At 51.1% G+C, this 22,344-nt stretch overlaps 1 protein-coding gene and 1 pseudogene across 1 annotated transcript; both read right to left on the bottom strand.

Moving 5' to 3' along the window:
- Window positions 1-13,862: 13,862 nt before the first annotated feature.
- On the bottom strand, window positions 13,863-15,976 carry LOC144245680 (pachytene checkpoint protein 2 homolog). The gene is made up of 3 exons (XM_077781010.1): window positions 15,872-15,976; window positions 14,085-14,177; window positions 13,863-13,970 (listed from the first exon to the last, which is right to left on the bottom strand). The coding sequence occupies exons 1-3, from the start codon at window positions 15,963-15,965 to the stop codon at window positions 13,912-13,914; spliced, it is 246 nt and encodes an 81-aa protein (XP_077637136.1). The 5' UTR covers window positions 15,966-15,976; the 3' UTR covers window positions 13,863-13,911.
- A 1,479-nt stretch (window positions 15,977-17,455) lies between these two features.
- On the bottom strand, window positions 17,456-22,333 carry LOC144245681 (pachytene checkpoint protein 2 homolog; annotated as a pseudogene).
- Between the last annotated feature and the right edge of the window lie 11 nt (window positions 22,334-22,344).

Genomic DNA, 22,344 nt, shown 5'->3' with positions numbered 1-22,344 from the left:
CTTGCCATTCATGTTATATTTTCACAGGCAGGTCATGAGTCACAACCAGGAGGAACTGGTCAGTCAGCCACACAGCCAACATCCAGGATTTGGCTCTCCCAACTCCCACTCTGGTCCTGTGCTATGTGATAGGAGTCCGTTGCTTTATCCCAGAGAAGAGTGACCCTCCTGTCCAGGCGCGCCTGTTGCTTTACTGGCCCTGGCAATCTCTGGGATGGGTAGCCAGCTTGCCTCGCTCCCCTGGATGACTGTAATGCCTTCGCCTTCTAAGGCAGATGGATCAGACATGCACAGTATTCTGCAGGACAATTTGGACCCAAAAAGCCCTTACAGGGACTACTGCACCATGACTTGGTTACAATACCTAAAGCACCAGTGGAAGCACTAGGCAGCTACCAATGAATCACTGCACTTGCTATGCCCTGAGGGTTAGGGCCTACAAAGCAGCCCAGGTCTGGATCCTCCCTTCTCTTTCTGAAAGAAGAGTGCAGGCCTCAGGCTCTCTGAGCACCCAGGTGTAGGCAGTGAAAGTTTCCCTTCATCCCTGCTCACAGATGTTTCTTATTACAGACAACTTTTAGCTTCTCAAGAGATTGTGCAAGGCACGTCCTCTCAGCTTCATCCTGCTTTCCTGTTTACCACTTTCATCCTCTCTTTCCATCCTTTTCCCCAACCCACCCCACTTTTTTTTTTTCAAAGGAAGATCTCTGTGGAGTCCATTCAGAGTCTGTGTCTCAGAGCATTATCCTCCATTTTAAACTGTGGGGAGGTTATGTATGGATATCTACAGTCCCAGAGAGTTGGGGAGGGACTAGCCTTATACATGCAGCAAGGAGAAATGAGGTCGATATATGTTCCCAGTATTATCCCATTCCCTTCTGTAATGTGGAGCCTTGTCCTCCTTGTAGCCACTCCCACCAACTTGTGTTTTCTGTGTCATGGGTCATAGTTAGGGACAAGTGGGCTTTTCCTCACTTTATACAAGCAGAACCTGAAGATTGGGGCTAAACTCCCACTCTGGTCCTGTGCTATGTGAAAGTAAACAGTAACTTTATCCAGAGGAAGGAAGGCCTTGTCGTCCCTGAGTGCTTGGATGGAAGGTCAGCTCTGGTAAGTGCTCGGTTGGGTTCCAGCGTGTGGCAGGGAAAATGACCCAGTCCAGCAGGCCCTCAAGGCCACAGGTGCCCTGGGTTTTGCAGTGATTTGATAGGGGTGGGTGTTCTGAGCAGGGGGCTGGGGCTACTGTTCAGTTCTGCGGGAAGCCTCCCTATGGTCCTCCTCAGACCCTGCCATCCTGGTTCATGGGCAGGGCCCTGTCTCCACGAAGGCTCTGTAAGAAATATCCACAATGCACTAGCCTGGGCAGGAGGTTGCTTCTGGCCAAAATGCTCACTACTCCTTAACCTGCCAGCTTTTAGGTGACAAGTGTAGATCCAGGGCTCTGGCAGCCAGGTGACGGCATGAAGGTGATGGAAACCCAGCCCTACTAGGGGATGGGGGTAGGAGGAGGGCAGGCAAGAAGGAGCTGAGGGCACAGAGGATCAGCCCAGGCCAGGGGTGAGTGAAAGGTGGCTGAGAACCAGTCGGGGCCTGGGGGACCTGCACGGGGGAACAGGACTGACCAGATCCCTCAGTGCCCCATAAGGGATGCATTAACACCAAGGCCCTTCTTGTAGCCACCTGAACCACAGAGCTGGTATGGCCTGAGCCTCGTCTGCACTGCTGCTAAGCAGACAGAAGCTCCATTCCAAGTAGGGTGTGGGGCTGGGTCAGGCTCTGCTGTCACAGCTGGAGACACCCACACAGTGCTGGCATGCGGTCCTCTGCACCTGCTCCCAGAAGCCTGAGGGTGCTGGCCAGAGACAGGCACTGTTTGTGTGGTTACTGGGGAACAGGAGCAGGTCTTTAGCAGAGGGGTCTGGCCCAGGACAAGGAGATGCATCAGGAAGGCTAGCGGTGGCCCAGGTGCAGCCCCTTCCTTTGCTGCATCAGAAACAGGGGAGTAGAGTGCTGGGCAGGGACTGAGGCATGGGGCCCTTTGCCCCAATCACTACACTCAGCTCCCAGTAGACCACTGCCAGGGAGACAGTGTGGGGACAGCATGGCCTGCACTTTAGCCTCAAACTGGAGGCACTGAGGCACCTGACCTGAGCCTGTTCCCCCCCCCCCCGCATCTGAAGCCTGCAGGTGCTTGCAGGCCACACCTGGAACGTGTCCCTCAGAAACAGAGGGGCAGTCCCCCGCTATGTGGTAGGCAAGCCCCCTTAAGCATGAACACAGGTTTAGGATGTCATTCTAACCCCAGGTCACCCATAGGAGTGACACAGGTGAGCAAAAGTCCACCACGTTTTGCCTGGCCATCACTCCTTCAGCCACTTGGCTGAGAAAAGTGTCAGTGAGTGGGTGCTACCCCAGGGTTCTGTCCTCACAATCAAACGGCCGGGTTATGGAGTCTCACAGGTTGCAGAGAGTAACAAAAAATGAAAGGCACAGGGTAGGAGGTCTCCCAGGGCAGAAGGCCAGGCCCTGCCCTCAAGGCCCCCCATTGTCCCCTCAGCAACAATCTATGTTTGTTAGCACTATGCAGCAGTGCCAGCCCAGGACACACACCCTCCCATCCTCCTGGGTCCTTCTGGTTCTGTGGCAGGAAGGTTCCAGAGCTCCCATCAGCCCCACCAACCCTACAGTCACTGCAGCTAACCTAACCAGGGCCTTGGCCTGGCCACAGCACCCTAGGACTAAGAGCAGTGACACCAGAGGCCAGTCCCTCCGAGCTGGGGCAGGGCGGTATGAGAGGCTGGCAGCTGAAATCAGCAGGGAATCAGAGGTCCACCTCCTCTGCTGTGTCTTCTGGAGGCTGCAACCCAGATCCTGCCCTCCCTCCTGGGGCAGCAATACCTTCAGGCTCCAAACAATGCAGGCTGAGGCACGGGGCACATGCCCCCATGGCTACACTCAGCTCCCCAGTGGCCAAACTGCAGAACCCCTGGGGGATGGAAGCCAGCCAGAACCTAGCACTTGGGGCCAGCCAGGGGCTCCTGGAGGAAAAGGCATGCAAGTGGGCCTGGGGTGCTCTCTGGGCCCAAAAGCAGGTGAATGCTCAGAGTGATCCCTGGACAGAGAACATGAGGTAGCTCAAAAAAGTCCCAACTACAGTGGAGACAACGGAGATAATGGATTATAACCCAGAATGCAAGCAAACCCATAGTCAGGGACAGAGGTCAGGATACATACACAGAGGGGCAGCTGGAGCTGGGGAGGGAGGCCAGCTCCCCGCCTGCACTGAGGACCTCTGGCTCCAGAAGGAAAGAATGCTCCCTCTACACGAGAACGTGAGCTGAGCACACAGGAGGAAGGGTAGAACTGGGAGATGTTTCACAGTAGTGTGAGATCTCAGCAAGAGGGTAATCAATTCTGACCAGGAAACTGTGGGGACGGGTGCCTTCATGCTGGGTCAGAGAGAGGAGACCCATCACCACATGCAAAGCATGTACCATGACTGGATTCTGGGTTAAAAAACAAACAAACCCAACAAAGCATGTTTTGGGGACAACTGGAGAAATTGAGATGGGATACCTACGAGGTTGTACAACTTCTTGTCCATCCTCTTGTATGTGAAAGACACGAGATATGTGGGGTGATGTGGGATGTGTGATGCTGGCTTTGGAGGCCCCACCTAGCACCCACAACCCTGAGCTATAGGCCTAAAGGTGGGGCATCTGTACCAGGGCACACAGGACCCATGTTCCTGGCTCCACGCTGCTGGGTCAGACACCCTGAGAGCCCCGCAGAGGGAGGCTGGCCAGATGAGTGGCCACATGGCATGGGGTGGTGGGGGGGTGGGCAGCAGGGTTCCACATCAGGCCATGGTGGATACCCAGGCTCACTGGTGGGGTCAGCCAATGGTGACCCCCAGAGCACGAATGCATCGGCAGAACCAAGGTTCACTAGCCACAGAATAAAGTGTGAAGAAGGAACAAGGCTGACAATGCCCACATGGCCTGGGGAGGAGCACACAGCTACACCTGCCACCTGCTCCCCCACGGGACCAGCACACCAGCCCCATGTGTGTCCCTGACTCCTACCCACGTGGCCTGAAACCTACTCTGGTGACATGTCTGGAGCCTCCTGTCAAGGCTGCCTTGGGGTTCACAGTCCCATCTGGGGCCCGTGTTGTGGCTCCTAGCAGCCTGAGGGCTTTCTCTCCAGCCTCTGCCAATCCAGGCCTGGCCATCACCTGCCAACAGACTCATGTCACAAGAGGGGCCACCATTATAATCACTGTCTTCCCAGGAACCCTGGTGTGCCTCTCCCACCAGCTAGTCTGACTCAGCCAATTGCAGACCTGCAGACAAGTGGGACCCACATGGGACACTCTGGACCCTGAGACTGAATGACATGTAAATTCCTGGGAGTCAGCCTTCAGTCTCTGAGTGCTGTGATCCCTCTGCAACTCCTTCCTGTTGTCCTGGCTTCCTGCCTCACCCCAAAGCGCCTCTACCAGGGCCCCCAGACACACTATCCCCGCACAGATGGAAGGCGAGTGACAGACACTCCTGTGATTTCAACCCGGATGCCGCAGCAGTGAGCTGCACAGAGAACAGATGTAAGTTTCCAGGCACCGTGGCAATGGTGGGCATTTGGGATGAAGGGGTGGGGAGCAGGGCTCACAGAAGAGGGTGCGGACCTGCGGGTGACACAGGTGTGGGGGATCAGCAGGCGTGGCAGGGCCCTGAGCCAGATCTGGGGGAGGGCCTGCAGGGAGCCTCCCTGGGACAGTGGGCGCTGCTCCCACAGTAAAGGGTACACCATAGGCAATGACGTTCCAGTTAGGCGGCAGGAAGCGGAAGAAGATGCCGAAGTTGGCCAGGGCAAAGATGAACAGCATAGTCCATGCCAATGCATAGAATGAGTGCAGGGGTCATGACCAGCAATTCACTTGAGACAGGTTAGAGATTGGGGTCTGTTTGTCCCTGGCTTCTGTCACAGCCCATCTCTGGCTCCAGAGGCACAAATCCATGTCCAAGATGGGAGGAGGGGCAGGCAGGCATGGACTCCTGAATGACCTGCGAGGCCGGGAACACCCTGGGACTGCTGCATGCTGCCTCTGGGGCCGAGGCGGGTGGGGGGCTCTCCTGGGAGATCCAGGGGAGTCCTGCAGTCTGCCCAGGTCACAGCAGTGATACAGCCTTACAAACACTGTCCAATGCACCCCTCCCACCCCGTGTGGGCATGGCTGTGCCCACCTCCAGGGAGAAGTGCACAGACTCATCAGAAAACAAATCACATTCAGGAGGAACACCCATATCAGGATGAGGACCTCAGCCCCGGGGAAACTGAGGAAAAGTGTGCAGGATAAGCAGAGCTTATGGCAACATGATCCTTTTATCTGCTGAAATCCTCAGGGAATCTTCTGCAAGTTTCCCTTGAGCACTGAACACAACACCACGTCCCCAGAGAGTTCTATTGCTCCTGCTGTAGAACAAAGGCCTGCTGACCAAGGGCTTCTGGGGCCTCTGGCCACTCTGGGGTTACCCAGGTCAAGCTGAGGGTCTGGGAGCATCCCATGTGGAAGGCGAGGCCAGCACACCAGGGGTTTGGGCACAGCAAGGCACCCTGTGTTACAACATGATTCCCCAGTGAAAACAACATTCGGATGGAAACATAGACCAATGAAAAGGATGCTTCCCAAAGCCAAATCCCACCAACGGGGAAGTTGGTTGTATGGCACAATCACAGACCTAAGCACAGAGAGGTGAAGCAGGGATGCAGGAGGAAATGGAAGTGCTGTGGAGAGGATGGCAGTAGAAACACTTATCTTGTGGAGTGAGTGAGGAGGTGCGGAGAGGACACAAGGGCACAGGGAGGGCATGAGGAGGCAGCGGGTCGGCCCAGGAGCCCACTGTACTGGCCAGGATGGGACACGTTCCATGCGGCTTCCCAAGATGGAAATGGCATCACTGACAATGTGTGGAAATGCTGAGATTGCAGCTGGCCTTGGATTTTATGGAATTTGAAACAGCATGAGTTTTCAAGCTCTGAGAGTAGTTTGAACCTGAACAGACCCAGCCAAAGTGTCACTGGAACATGAGGCTGAACTGAATGTGTAGATGCAGGGGCATGGTTTCAGCACTCCTTGGATGTCCCTGGAGGCTTCCCTGCAGCCAACCTCAAAGTGGCACCAAGGGCAACACTACGCAGGGGGTGAGCCCATCCTCAGTCCCTAAGTGGATCCACATCTGCACGAGTGTGAATTCACAACCACGCATGTGGCCCAAGCAGAGGCGGTGGGTGGCACACACTTACAGTCACTGGGAGCCAGCGTGTAGGGCGCTGCTGAAGTCGGGCCCCCGTGGCCTCCACCACTATGTGGACTCTGGTGAGACTGGGGGACTGGAGAAAGAAGATGTAGGTAGTAGCAGGGTGGTAGCCTCGTCCGTGCAGGTGCTCGGCTTGCACACCTGCTCAGTTCTTCTAGTTCAGATCTTCTCTCAGAAGCTCTCACCAGGAAAATTTAGTTCCCAAAATATGCTCGTGCTCCTGTCTCCTTCCAGGACCAGACAGCATTGTTAATGAGGGCTCTGAGAGTGCATGAGACACTGTGCCGTAACATCCATCCACACACTTACACACCACATGTGCAACACCCATGCACAAGCACACACATACCACATGTGACATACCACACATACAGCACATACACACACAGCACAGAGACATACACATCCACCACACACTGCCGGAGGCCGGCTCCAGCAGGTCCAGGGATCCCCGAAGGATGGACGTTGTCGGCGAGAGAGAGAGTGAGAGAGCCCCAAGATTCTTTCTGATCACCAGGCAGGCATCTCTGTCCTGTCGGTTTGGGTGTCTTTATTTAAAGGTTCAACAACAATATGAGGTCAGAGAAAAGGAATTTTTTTTACAATGGGAGGCCTTTTGTGATATCAACTGCAGAATTATTCCAGTCATAGTGAGTTTACAACCAAGGAAATAACAGGATGCTCTTAGTGAAAAACAGGATAACATATAGGTCAAATTGTATATAGATAAGCTAGGAGTCATTCTGTCTGGCTCTCAAGAGGATGAATGTTTCTGAACTGGTTTGTTTGTGGAAACTACCCTGGGGGCTCTATATGTATCAGTCTTTGCATCTGGGTTTATGTTTTAACTATTCTTATCTATCCTCATCCCAGCTGCCAGTGTAAGGGAGGATGCTTGTGGAACGTAGGCCTTGAGGAAGGGACTGCTATGCTTTACCAGTTAGTAAGTTATGTTCTGCCCTTATCTGTACCTTAACTATAAATTAAGCTCTTCTGACATGGGACCAGACTCAATTGTAACTCTTGTGTTCTTAACCCCCTTTATTAAAGTCTAATAAATCCCCTTAGACTTTATTATCTAAGTCTTGGATCTGCAAGGCCCATAGAAAGAGCCTTTCGATAATGATCCACAGAGCTTTTATCTAAAATCTCTTTTGTAAAGGCAGGAATATGCTTTTCCTTATAAGGTATCTGTGTTCAGAATATGGTCTGATATGGAATATTGTGAGGCCTGGTCAATACCAGCAGGCTTATTTCCAACATGAGCCAGTAGTGGCAGAAAGAGATACCAGTTTTCATTTCTCATGGCAGGAGCTGTGCAAACATTGCCATTTCCTTGCTGTGACTGCCATCCAGAGAGGCCAGTACAGCTCCCGGCAACATACAACACATGACACACACCATATATACAACACACACACACAGGACACACACACTCATGCACATCTCTCTCTCTCTCTCTCACACACACACACACACACACACACACACACACACCGGTACAGCACACACGCTGCAGGAAGAACAGGTTTTCTGGACTCATTTCTTATTCCTGACCTTTCTTGTGCTATTTCGTTGGCCTGGAGCTGGGTCTCTCCCTCTGCCACACACACACTTATGGCCATCTCTTGCCTTTGAAGCCCATGCTGGTGGGCCTAGATGACCTCCCTGACATCCCACCAGATATGAGCTGGGCCGTCATCTACTCCTTCTGAAAACACTGTGACTGGTCCTCCATACTCAGGCCATGGGAAGGGAACCTCATGATCTCCCTCCTGGGCAGACTCAGTGGGTCCTGGGTCCACTCTTAGCCAAAGCTCGGTTCCTAATGTTTGTTTTTCGTCATCCCTAGAGGTTTAGTCCATGATTTGGTGTAAGATGTGTCGGTTCCACGATGCTCCAACAAGGCCATCGTCACCTCCATTTCCCCAACACAAACACAGCTGACTTTCAGGAGCTCTACGTAGAGGCCACTGCACTGGCCCAGAGTGGCTGTGGATGGAGACAGGCACTGTAACCGCCGACCCTGCCCCCAGCCGGGGCCATCTGCTGGATACATGCCACCATGCCATGCTCCCTGGGACAGGGCGTCCTGGACGCAACTGCATGTTAATGAAATCACAGCCTGGCAAAGATGACCTTCAGGACCCTGACACAGGTCGGCCTCTGGATCACTGTTTTGTTCTGTGTTCTGCTAGGGATACACAGAGGTTACTCTTCCGAGTTCTCAGCTCACAGTAGAAGCAGGAGACACCTACCTCCTGGGAGAGAGAACCCGCTCCACTTCCTGGTCACAGTCCAGGCAGGACAGAAAAGCACAGGCTTGCTCGGCACAGGCCTAACTGAGGAGTACCAAATCCAATTGCTGTGGTGGCAGCAGTAGAACCCAAGGCGCCTCATAAAGCCGGGTCAGCCCTGCCCCGAAGGCCCCTGTGGCCAGTGGGGGTAGATTGGGCACAGCAGGGGACAACCTGAAGAGAAGATGCAGGGACCCCAGATAAGCTGGGCTGGCAGGCAGCACCCACAGGCTGCAGGCCATGTGTGGACCTGAGGTTTGACTACACCTCCCATGGCAAACCCTCAATGAACCAGTGGTGTGTCCTGGCCCTCAACCGCCTGCTTCAGGCAGGATGTCGATCCCAATGTTCCTCGTGACAATTGACCCACTGGCTGATTCTACTCTGGGAGCCCAGACTTGCACACTCCCTCCAGGTTGCGTTGGATACCACAGCCCTGAGCCTGCCCCCTCGGGGGTCACAGAAAGGCCATGGTGCTCGGGAAAGGCCAAAGAAGAGGCGGAGGTGAGAGGCCTGTGGACAGGGTATCTTTCCCAAGGATGGCTCAGTACGGACACCCCCTTTTTCTGCCTCTCCCCTCAGGGTCTCGGCTATCAAGTGCAGGAGTTTTCCAAGGCCTCCATTTGACCATCTCAGATTTTGTTCCCCTCCTGAGTTGGGGCACAATGTGAGCTCTGCTGCCCCTGGCACCACACAGCTCCCTGGGACACCAACTCAAGCCTCCCGCATGCACTGAGTGTGCTTCTGCTGCCCGGCACCTGCAGTGGCCAGGTGTCTACCTCCCACCGGGCAGCCGGGACAGGGCCAAGACAATGAGAAACATTGTGGATTACAAGGCCATTGGGCAGGGGCCAGGGACCAGCCTGGAGGGAAGTTTGTGTCTCCAATACATGGTCAAAGTGTTCTACTGGAGAGCCAGGAGACCTCTCTGCTGGGCAGGGTGCTGGGCCATGTGGCTGATGCTGAAGCCAACCTCTGGTTGGGGTCAGTCTGGCTTCATGTAGCCTGCTTACCTGGGCCTCCACATCCTCAATACACATCCCTTTGGCCCCACACGCCGTGCTGAGAGATCTCCCAGAGCAAAGCATTCACAGGGATGACCGGGACACTGATTCTGGCAGCCTTGTCTGACCACAGGTGGGCAAGAGGAGATGGGGTCCAGGACGTGAGGTATGCTGGAGAATGAGGGTGGTGGAGGCCGGTAACCAGGCTAGGGGAGTGGGGAGAGTGGCTGCCCACTATGGGCCCTGCACACCAGCATGTGCCCACAGGCAGCCCCAGATTGGCAGCACAGCTCTGCATCCCAGGAATGTAGGAGTCAAGGACTCCTACGTCCAATCCTGCCATCCACCACTGTCCACAGCACATGCTCAGAGACCCAGGGTGGATGACAGGCTGCCTGACCAGGTTCTCAGACCCCCCAGAAACCCAGCCATAGACACAGCAGAGGCCGCAGATGGTGGGAGACCCCGGTGACCAAACATAGTTCAGGGCAGGCCTCCCACAGTGCACTCACCTCTGAGGTGGCATCTGACACCAGCATACAAGCTAGACGGTGAGGCTACTGCTCCCGCTGGCAGAGCTCAAGCTGCGGGAAAGCACAATCTTTATAGCACTTGGAAGTTCCATTCGGTACATGGAGACAGCAACGTCTAGGCCTCTTGCACAGAATATGCCTCCCCAGATACACCTGTGTGCAGGCTGCCAGCCCCTCACTGGGGCTTTTTCTCAGGCCTGTAACCTCAGCACCTGGTGCCTTGCCACTGTGGAAGGCCACCAGGGAGTGAGGCAGGGGAGGCACTACCCCAGGGCCCCCCAAGTCTGTGGGTGGTGGGGTCTCCTGGCTGACTGGGAGCCACAGTGACCTCAGCCACTCACACCTATGAGAAAGGAGCCTCCAAAGGACACCTTTTTGCTCCATGAGAATAACTTCAGAAGCTATAACATCAGGGCCTGTTCACCATGAAAACACTAAGACACAGACCTAAAAACAGAGCCATAACCCATACCTGGGCAATCTGGACCTTTACCCACGCATGACTGTGGGCCCAGAAATTCTAATGGGACAAACATGTTGTTGGCCCCACTTTGCAACCCACTCTCGTCCCCTCAACTGCAGCCCGGTGTCTCCTTCCCTCAACACAGACAGGCTCATATTTTTAAGGTTCTCAGAGCACTCCTGTATGTGATTCTCAACCTGCCGGACAGGAAGGCCATTCACAAGCTCTGTTGTGAGCCCACCTGCAGTCCTGCAGTGCACACATCTAAGCATCCAACCCCCAAAGGGTTAGCACTGGGACGAGGTGGGCAGAGACAGCAGGAGCGAGGTGGAGGGTGGGACAGGTAGGCACTGGTACTCATGTGTGCCTGACACACACTGACACACAAGCCTACACACATGCTTATACGTGCACAGACATAAATGTGCACATACATGCTCACACGTGAACTGGCACAAATGTGCGTGTGCACACATATACACCAGACTCAATAGTGTGCATGTGTGCTCACACATACACTTCACACGTGCACTGACACAAAGGCACATGTGTGCACCAACACAATCACACATGCTCACATGTGCAGACATAAACGAGCATGCTTACATGCTGCATGTGCACTCATGTGCATGAGCACAGATACAAGATTGCCCAAGTGTGCACACACCCCCTCACTGGTCTTGTTCTGAGTGTGGCTTCCAGCACAAAAGAGCAGCAAGATGAACCCCCCTCATCCAGCACTCCACCCAGAAAGCTCCTCTTCTCAGAGAGTCAACAGCGTGGTTGAGGTGCTGTGGTCCTACTGTGACACGTGGTCAGTGTAGCTCTGAGAGACACTCCCCCTCGCTGGCCACCTTCCCAGCTACTCTGACCACCAAGAGCATCTGTGGGTTCTGATCGGGATCCTGCCAGCTTCCTGGGGCAGCAGGCCCTTGGAGGTGACCAGAACCCCAGGTCCCCCCTTCGTGGCTGTGACATGCCCAGGAAAGAGCAGCCTGAGCCCTAGAGGAGCCTATGGCAATAGTACGGTGTCCCTGGGCCCGTACTGACACAGTCTAAGTGCAACATCCTCGGAAACCTATGCTGAAGGTTTGGACAAATGCCAGAGGTCACGTTGTGTATGATTTCACCTAAATGAGATGCTCAGAACAGGAAAACCCATGTATGTCAAAAGCAGAGTAGGTTGTCAGGGGCTCTGGGAAGGACTGAGGGTGGCTACTAATGGAGGTGAAGTTTTCTTTTGGGGTGATGGAGATGTTCTGACTTCAACACACATGGTGACAGAACACTGTGAAATGTGCCAAAAATCTTAGAAAACTGCCCAAAATGGAACACAGAAAAATTCTCAAAACGTTAAAGCAAAAAGGACACCTAAGTGGCCATTGGGAGAATGTCAAACCATTGAACATGCAAAGAAATGGGTTCATTTGTAGAAAATGTATTTTTGTGTGTGTTGCAGCGAGGGATGGGGATTCATTGAGAAAACAATGGCCAAATGATGTCTAAAAGTGATGAAACCATAAACTCCAAAACAGAACTCAATGAGAAACAAATGCACTCCTAGCTTGGACATGCCTCTCTCAGGCAACAGCACAGTAGACCACTAGCTAGAGCAGCAAGCATCCGGCTCTGAGGGCAGACAGCATTCGGACACACATGTAGGGCAGTCCCCAAAAGAGCACGTGCTGATTGTAAAGCAAGCGCCATGAAATTAAATGACTGAAACTCTAACTCAGGACAATGCTCAGTACAGAAGTGAATTTGAGCTGAAAGAGAGGCATCTACTATTGAAGGAAGATGATTAAGAAATAAAAACACTTTCTATGTCACATGTGAAAAGCAAACAATCCCGTCCTGTTGCTCCCCTGTCTCAAATTACCTGCTTTAAAGTCTGATGATCAATTTCTGGCCCAGTGCTTTACACAGGGATGTTTTTCCAGTTCCCGGAGGACCTGTGTTTTCCAGTCAGTGTGGTAACAAATTCCACAACAGTAGTTGCATTATCCACAGCACACAAATCAAGCAGAGCTCAGAGCTCCGAATGCTATTACCCCAAGGACTGCTGGGTAGCTCACAAAGAAGCCTGCTAGCAGTGCAGGTGCTATAAAATACTAACAACACACTTCGCAAGGCTTTTCTTTTTCTCCTAGTTGACCTGAGCCCATATTTCTGCTCTTAGCTTCCATGCCCCCAACACAGCATCACCTCCCGGCCCGTGCATCCCCTCAGTGTCCAGATTGAGCACATTTCCTGGTCTCCGTCTTCACTGATACCCTCCGGGTCCCCACACATCCTCTATAAAACCCACTCGCTAAGGCACCTTGTGAAAAGCCAAACACCTTTCATAAGAAGCATCTAGATAAAGTCTCTGAAGTCTGCCATTTCTGCAGCCCACAGCATTCCCATCTTTCACCGCCGCCCACACTAAACCAGAAGAGCAGCAGGTGGGGCCCTGCTCATACAGCCTCTTGGCCCAAGTGCCACTGAGCAGGACGCCTGGCAGTAGCTAAGACAGCCAATGTGGAGGGACAAATGCATCTATCAGAAAATGCAGACACTTTCAAATCTGATTTTCTACATGCATTCTTGATAATTAAAGAAGAAACTAAGAACCAGTTCTAAATGGAAAACACTATATTTCACTAATCAAAATACTGACTGCATACTCAGAACCCAGTATCAGGACAATATGGTGACAATATCTGCTGTTTAACAGCACTGTTTCAGGGGTGCCTGGGTGGCTCAGTTAAGCATCTGAACCTTTATTTTGGCTCAGGCCATGATCTCTGTTTGTGAGATTGAGCCATGAGTCGGGCTCTGTGCTGACAGCATGGAGCCTTTTTGGGATTCTCACTCTCCCTCTTTCTATGCCCTTCCCCCATGCATGCACTCTCTCAAAACAAATACATAAAATCTTAAAAGAAAGACAGTTTTTTTAAGACTCCACAGAAGCATATAACCTTAACTGGTCTGAGAAGCTAATTACTCTGCATTCCCACTTCACTATTATTTGGGCATTGTCTCGATTTCCTTCTAACCAGTAATATCCAGAAAAAATCCAATGTTCCCCTCAGAGAAGATTCAGACAGAATTTCAGCAAAGCATGGATGTTGCAGCTTAACGTCACAAAGCAAAGCTCCAGGAATACAACAAAAATGTGAGGCAGTTTCTGTTAAGGATTATAGTGATCACTTAGGGGAATTAGGCAGTTATTTGAAAAGTTTAATCATAACGTAGAAAGGTCACAAGGCAGAGACCAGACAGCTGCCGAGTGAAGGATCAGGTGACAGGTGCTCAGAGTAACGTGAGCTGGAGTGGCTTCTCAGGAAGGGGACATTTGAGGATAGCTCTGGCTGTATCAGAAAACAGAACTTTAACTCCTCGAAGACCAATGGGACAAGTAAAAAAGTGTGACATCACTCACACAGCTTATCTGGTTAAATAAAGAAAACCACACATGCTCTTACCATGAGGCAGCACCACCCTGTTCCAGGTGATGAGACTGCTGTCGATGCATTCTTGTCTAAAAGCAGTAAGGTTGTCATCACATCTTCGAGGAGCTGAGTGAAGAAAGGTAAAATGCAGATAAAGGTGCGGACAAGGCAAAGGTTCCCACCAGAGGTGCTGCTGGAGCTCGTGTCCAAGGAGAGAGGACAGGCACCAACCACCCCTCAGAGACTGCCAGCGCCAAGTGTCAGATGCCTCACAGGCTTTCGTTTTGAAAGAAACTCAGAATGTACATGGCTAGATTGGCTGCTACTACTCTAACTGTACAGACACAGAGGACCCACAAAAGGACAAAATGTAGCAAGTGATGAGTGGGCTCCTACCTCTGCAGCAGTGGGCAAGCCACAGTACATTCACTCAGAACAACAGCCAAGACTGTGGTCACACAGCCTGGGGTGACGTGGGGATGGACTTCTAGCATCCCCCACAGCATGCAGGACCCTTCCCCTTGGAGAGGGGTTCAGACCAGCCAGCTCTTGCTTGGACCTGCCCACCTGTTCTGTCTGCCCCTCGGCCCTGCCTCCTCATCCCAATGGGTTAAGAGCACAATGCATTGGGGCGCCTGGGTGGCTTAGTCGGTTAAGCGTCCGACTTTTGCTTGGGCATGATCTCACGGTTCGTGGGTTCGAGCCCCGCGTCGGGCTCTGTGGTGCCTGCCAGCTCAGGGCCTGGAGCCTGTTTCAGTCTGTGACTCCCTCTCTCTCTGACCCTCCCCTGCTCATGCTGTCTCTCTCTCTCTCCTAGAAATAAATAAAACATTAAAAAAAAGAGCACAATGCATTGAAAGCTGTCCTTCCATTCTTCACCCTCTCCTTCCTCCATGGGATAGGTACCTGGGACATGGGCTTCCAGGAGCCTGAAAAGTTCCCCAAAGCTATTTGGGTCATGAGACTCCAAGACACTGGAGAGCAACACAATATTGATCATACCTCAAACAACCAGGCCTTCTTGCTAAATAACACAGCAACTTACATGAGATTGGAATTCCACCTCATATACCAGACTGTCCCAAAGCCCAGGAGGAAAACAAAAGCCCAATTTTTAGAAAGCAAGCACTACACTGACCAGTGAGGTCTGCCCTGAGCCACTGATGCTCTCTGTTGTACCACATATAACAGGCTGAAGTTCTCATTACTGGAAGTTAAATTTTTGAACTTTTTCTTAAAAGGTTAATTTTTCTTTAAAGATGCAAAGTACCTGCCAGTCACACAGCTTTTAAGGGACAATAAAATGGAGTACGGGGGTTACTTTCTCATCACGTGACCACGCACAATTATCTGTTGTGGACCTACGCTCTGCCACAAGCACAGAGCCTGCTCCACCACTCTCCGTACCAGCCAGCGCTTGGGTGGAGCCAAGGCAGGTCTGGTCCAGTAGTTGAGACACCAGATGTGAACAGTGAGGACTCCACCTGCTAGAACCATGGCAGAGTCCACAGGGAAGCCCAGAAAAGGCAGGAGGAAAGAAGGGCTCGGCAGGTGATGATCAACTAGGAAGGAAAGAACACCTCCAGATTCTCAGCACCATCTCTGAAGGAACCACCTGAAGGAACACAGTCTTACGGTGGAGATCCCTACTTTTACCTTGTGACATGCTCTCCATTCCACAAGAAATAAAACACCCCAAAAACCTACTAAAGCGATGGACGAATACAATCTCCTGGGCTAACTTACTTGGACAGTGCAGGCCACAGGCCCACCTCTGACGTCATGTCTTGGGTGCACCACCCACTCCAATGTCTACGCACCTGCAGGCAGGACCCAGTGACTCGCTGCCATGATGTTCTCGGTCTCCTCCTCCAGGGTCTCACTGCTGGGGCCACCCTTGTTCAGCTGGAACATGTAAAGCTCAATCGTGCAGGAACCCAAGTCACTTGGCTGCAATGAGAAGGAAAATCAAAATAAACTCACACAGACTGAAAATAACTGCCTTCCCAATTCTAGCTATAAAGATTACATTGTAAATCCAAAAATTAAACTTGAATACACAGAATGTTAGAAACTAGTTCTTAGATTAGGTAAAGAGGCTTTTATATTCAGATTCAGTATCAACTCTTTTTAAAATGTTTCTCTCTCGTCCCTTTTGTCTAAAATACCACTTTATTGTTCTTTGTATCATGAAAGTTACATGTTTGTTGAAAACATACGAACAATACAGAAAGAAGATCCTCAAAGTCTCCCATCCAGCCTCACACACACAATGGCCTATAACGCAGCCACATGTACTTGACCAAATAGCTACGGGTAAGTAATTTCTTGGCAATATGGATTAGTTCCCTTGAGTCTTTAACCTTTAGCTCCATGTCAACAACAGACACAGACTGTATGTTTCTGCTCAAAAGGATCAAACTCAGTCCATGTGTAGTCTCCAAACACAATGTTGTGTCTGTTGAGCAGCTTTCTAATGCTCAGCTTTCTATCTTCTTTTTTGGCAGTGCTGGGAAATCAAATGAGACACAGTCACAGGATTGTAACCAGAAGTGCTTTTTACAAAACGAAAGTGGGGGTCAGAAAGCCAACAGATCAGAGCACAGCCTGGGGATCAGCCGCAAGCCACGCCTTGCCTACAGGGGCCTGGGAGGTTGCTGGAGGGCAGGGCCCTAGTCTCTGGTGGAGGAAGGTGCAACAGCAACAGCTCCTATCCTGGGCTGCCGTGAACTGAAGAGGAGTCCAGATACACATGCCTGGCATGCAGAGAGCGCCCGCTAGTGCTACTACCATTACCAATGAAGGAGCAAAGCTCCCACAGCTGTGGGAGTGCAGCCCAAGTCTGCATTTTAACAAAACCCCGAAGCCTGTGACTCATCTGGGAAAACTCTGACACTTTTAGCCTAGCATTCAAGGCTTCCAGGAGGACTACTGGTTCTGGACGATACCTACCTCCNTGTAGAAAATGTATTTTTGTGTGTGTTGCAGCGAGGGATGGGGATTCATTGAGAAAACAATGGCCAAATGATGTCTAAAAGTGATGAAACCATAAACTCCAAAACAGAACTCAATGAGAAACAAATGCACTCCTAGCTTGGACATGCCTCTCTCAGGCAACAGCACAGTAGACCACTAGCTAGAGCAGCAAGCATCCGGCTCTGAGGGCAGACAGCATTCGGACACACATGTAGGGCAGTCCCCAAAAGAGCACGTGCTGATTGTAAAGCAAGCGCCATGAAATTAAATGACTGAAACTCTAACTCAGGACAATGCTCAGTACAGAAGTGAATTTGAGCTGAAAGAGAGGCATCTACTATTGAAGGAAGATGATTAAGAAATAAAAACACTTTCTATGTCACATGTGAAAAGCAAACAATCCCGTCCTGTTGCTCCCCTGTCTCAAATTACCTGCTTTAAAGTCTGATGATCAATTTCTGGCCCAGTGCTTTACACAGGGATGTTTTTCCAGTTCCCGGAGGACCTGTGTTTTCCAGTCAGTGTGGTAACAAATTCCACAACAGTAGTTGCATTATCCACAGCACACAAATCAAGCAGAGCTCAGAGCTCCGAATGCTATTACCCCAAGGACTGCTGGGTAGCTCACAAAGAAGCCTGCTAGCAGTGCAGGTGCTATAAAATACTAACAACACACTTCGCAAGGCTTTTCTTTTTCTCCTAGTTGACCTGAGCCCATATTTCTGCTCTTAGCTTCCATGCCCCCAACACAGCATCACCTCCCGGCCCGTGCATCCCCTCAGTGTCCAGATTGAGCACATTTCCTGGTCTCCGTCTTCACTGATACCCTCCGGGTCCCCACACATCCTCTATAAAACCCACTCGCTAAGGCACCTTGTGAAAAGCCAAACACCTTTCATAAGAAGCATCTAGATAAAGTCTCTGAAGTCTGCCATTTCTGCAGCCCACAGCATTCCCATCTTTCACCGCCGCCCACACTAAACCAGAAGAGCAGCAGGTGGGGCCCTGCTCATACAGCCTCTTGGCCCAAGTGCCACTGAGCAGGACGCCTGGCAGTAGCTAAGACAGCCAATGTGGAGGGACAAATGCATCTATCAGAAAATGCAGACACTTTCAAATCTGATTTTCTACATGCATTCTTGATAATTAAAGAAGAAACTAAGAACCAGTTCTAAATGGAAAACACTATATTTCACTAATCAAAATACTGACTGCATACTCAGAACCCAGTATCAGGACAATATGGTGACAATATCTGCTGTTTAACAGCACTGTTTCAGGGGTGCCTGGGTGGCTCAGTTAAGCATCTGAACCTTTATTTTGGCTCAGGCCATGATCTCTGTTTGTGAGATTGAGCCATGAGTCGGGCTCTGTGCTGACAGCATGGAGCCTTTTTGGGATTCTCACTCTCCCTCTTTCTATGCCCTTCCCCCATGCATGCACTCTCTCAAAACAAATACATAAAATCTTAAAAGAAAGACAGTTTTTTTAAGACTCCACAGAAGCATATAACCTTAACTGGTCTGAGAAGCTAATTACTCTGCATTCCCACTTCACTATTATTTGGGCATTGTCTCGATTTCCTTCTAACCAGTAATATCCAGAAAAAATCCAATGTTCCCCTCAGAGAAGATTCAGACAGAATTTCAGCAAAGCATGGATGTTGCAGCTTAACGTCACAAAGCAAAGCTCCAGGAATACAACAAAAATGTGAGGCAGTTTCTGTTAAGGATTATAGTGATCACTTAGGGGAATTAGGCAGTTATTTGAAAAGTTTAATCATAACGTAGAAAGGTCACAAGGCAGAGACCAGACAGCTGCCGAGTGAAGGATCAGGTGACAGGTGCTCAGAGTAACGTGAGCTGGAGTGGCTTCTCAGGAAGGGGACATTTGAGGATAGCTCTGGCTGTATCAGAAAACAGAACTTTAACTCCTCGAAGACCAATGGGACAAGTAAAAAAGTGTGACATCACTCACACAGCTTATCTGGTTAAATAAAGAAAACCACACATGCTCTTACCATGAGGCAGCACCACCCTGTTCCAGGTGATGAGACTGCTGTCGATGCATTCTTGTCTAAAAGCAGTAAGGTTGTCATCACATCTTCGAGGAGCTGAGTGAAGAAAGGTAAAATGCAGATAAAGGTGCGGACAAGGCAAAGGTTCCCACCAGAGGTGCTGCTGGAGCTCGTGTCCAAGGAGAGAGGACAGGCACCAACCACCCCTCAGAGACTGCCAGCGCCAAGTGTCAGATGCCTCACAGGCTTTCGTTTTGAAAGAAACTCAGAATGTACATGGCTAGATTGGCTGCTACTACTCTAACTGTACAGACACAGAGGACCCACAAAAGGACAAAATGTAGCAAGTGATGAGTGGGCTCCTACCTCTGCAGCAGTGGGCAAGCCACAGTACATTCACTCAGAACAACAGCCAAGACTGTGGTCACACAGCCTGGGGTGACGTGGGGATGGACTTCTAGCATCCCCCACAGCATGCAGGACCCTTCCCCTTGGAGAGGGGTTCAGACCAGCCAGCTCTTGCTTGGACCTGCCCACCTGTTCTGTCTGCCCCTCGGCCCTGCCTCCTCATCCCAATGGGTTAAGAGCACAATGCATTGGGGCGCCTGGGTGGCTTAGTCGGTTAAGCGTCCGACTTTTGCTTGGGCATGATCTCACGGTTCGTGGGTTCGAGCCCCGCGTCGGGCTCTGTGGTGACTGCCAGCTCAGGGCCTGGAGCCTGTTTCAGTCTGTGACTCCCTCTCTCTCTGACCCTCCCCTGCTCATGCTGTCTCTCTCTCTCTCCTAGAAATAAATAAAACATTAAAAAAAAGAGCACAATGCATTGAAAGCTGTCCTTCCATTCTTCACCCTCTCCTTCCTCCATGGGATAGGTACCTGGGACATGGGCTTCCAGGAGCCTGAAAAGTTCCCCAAAGCTATTTGGGTCATGAGACTCCAAGACACTGGAGAGCAACACAATATTGATCATACCTCAAACAACCAGGCCTTCTTGCTAAATAACACAGCAACTTACATGAGATTGGAATTCCACCTCATATACCAGACTGTCCCAAAGCCCAGGAGGAAAACAAAAGCCCAATTTTTAGAAAGCAAGCACTACACTGACCAGTGAGGTCTGCCCTGAGCCACTGATGCTCTCTGTTGTACCACATATAACAGGCTGAAGTTCTCATTACTGGAAGTTAAATTTTTGAACTTTTTCTTAAAAGGTTAATTTTTCTTTAAAGATGCAAAGTACCTGCCAGTCACACAGCTTTTAAGGGACAATAAAATGGAGTACGGGGGTTACTTTCTCATCACGTGACCACGCACAATTATCTGTTGTGGACCTACGCTCTGCCACAAGCACAGAGCCTGCTCCACCACTCTCCGTACCAGCCAGCGCTTGGGTGGAGCCAAGGCAGGTCTGGTCCAGTAGTTGAGACACCAGATGTGAACAGTGAGGACTCCACCTGCTAGAACCATGGCAGAGTCCACAGGGAAGCCCAGAAAAGGCAGGAGGAAAGAAGGGCTCGGCAGGTGATGATCAACTAGGAAGGAAAGAACACCTCCAGATTCTCAGCACCATCTCTGAAGGAACCACCTGAAGGAACACAGTCTTACGGTGGAGATCCCTACTTTTACCTTGTGACATGCTCTCCATTCCACAAGAAATAAAACACCCCAAAAACCTACTAAAGCGATGGACGAATACAATCTCCTGGGCTAACTTACTTGGACAGTGCAGGCCACAGGCCCACCTCTGACGTCATGTCTTGGGTGCACCACCCACTCCAATGTCTACGCACCTGCAGGCAGGACCCAGTGACTCGCTGCCATGATGTTCTCGGTCTCCTCCTCCAGGGTCTCACTGCTGGGGCCACCCTTGTTCAGCTGGAACATGTAAAGCTCAATCGTGCAGGAACCCAAGTCACTTGGCTGCAATGAGAAGGAAAATCAAAATAAACTCACACAGACTGAAAATAACTGCCTTCCCAATTCTAGCTATAAAGATTACATTGTAAATCCAAAAATTAAACTTGAATACACAGAATGTTAGAAACTAGTTCTTAGATTAGGTAAAGAGGCTTTTATATTCAGATTCAGTATCAACTCTTTTTAAAATGTTTCTCTCTCGTCCCTTTTGTCTAAAATACCACTTTATTGTTCTTTGTATCATGAAAGTTACATGTTTGTTGAAAACATACGAACAATACAGAAAGAAGATCCTCAAAGTCTCCCATCCAGCCTCACACACACAATGGCCTATAACGCAGCCACATGTACTTGACCAAATAGCTACGGGTAAGTAATTTCTTGGCAATATGGATTAGTTCCCTTGAGTCTTTAACCTTTAGCTCCATGTCAACAACAGACACAGACTGTATGTTTCTGCTCAAAAGGATCAAACTCAGTCCATGTGTAGTCTCCAAACACAATGTTGTGTCTGTTGAGCAGCTTTCTAATGCTCAGCTTTCTATCTTCTTTTTTGGCAGTGCTGGGAAATCAAATGAGACACAGTCACAGGATTGTAACCAGAAGTGCTTTTTACAAAACGAAAGTGGGGGTCAGAAAGCCAACAGATCAGAGCACAGCCTGGGGATCAGCCGCAAGCCACGCCTTGCCTACAGGGGCCTGGGAGGTTGCTGGAGGGCAGGGCCCTAGTCTCTGGTGGAGGAAGGTGCAACAGCAACAGCTCCTATCCTGGGCTGCCGTGAACTGAAGAGGAGTCCAGATACACATGCCTGGCATGCAGAGAGCGCCCGCTAGTGCTACTACCATTACCAATGAAGGAGCAAAGCTCCCACAGCTGTGGGAGTGCAGCCCAAGTCTGCATTTTAACAAAACCCCGAAGCCTGTGACTCATCTGGGAAAACTCTGACACTTTTAGCCTAGCATTCAAGGCTTNTCCCCCCCCCCCCCTGCCTGCACCAGCTCACCTTCGGGCTCTGCCCCAGCCTCGCCCTCATAGGCAGGCAGGTCCCGGAAGGTCCACGCTCCCAGGCGCCCAACCCACACAAGCCACACTGAGACCCCTCTCACAGCGACAGATGACAGGAGTTCGCCTGGGGTCCAGGAACGTCAGGGAGCGGCCAGGAGGGGCGACTCAACAGTCTGACAAATGCTGGCTCCGAGGATAACATGCACACGCTCTCTTCCTCACTGCCCTGTACGCTCGGGTGCGGCACCGGGTCTCACCTGCTGCTCAGTTGCTGCACCTCCACGTTGACAGTCGGAACCTTGGCCATGGAGGGCAGCGCCTGCTTCAGGTCACCCACGGCCTCATCCATGGTGCCACCCAGGCAGCGGAGACCTGGC

The sequence above is a fragment of the Crocuta crocuta genome, unplaced genomic scaffold, assembly GCF_008692635.1.
Source record: "Crocuta crocuta isolate KB4526 unplaced genomic scaffold, BGI_CrCroc_1.0 scaffold354, whole genome shotgun sequence".
In the NCBI taxonomy this organism is placed as follows: Eukaryota; Metazoa; Chordata; class Mammalia; order Carnivora; family Hyaenidae; genus Crocuta; species Crocuta crocuta.
Note: the sequence above shows the minus strand (reverse complement) of the source record. Positions and strands in the feature narration are given on the sequence as shown.

Bases quoted from the DNA above. Each gene is read 5' to 3' on its own strand.
- LOC144245680 (XM_077781010.1), bottom strand. From the start codon at position 15,965: ATGTTCCAGCTGAACAAGGGTGGCCCCAGCAGTGAGACCCTGGAGGAG. The intron at 14,178-15,871 runs GTGCGTAGACAT...TTCTTCACTCAG, and splicing joins TCACTGGGTCCTGCCTGCAG to CTCCTCGAAGATGTGATGAC. The intron at 13,971-14,084 runs GTAAGAGCATGT...TTTCTGATACAG, and splicing joins CAGGGTGGTGCTGCCTCATG to CCAGAGCTATCCTCAAATGT.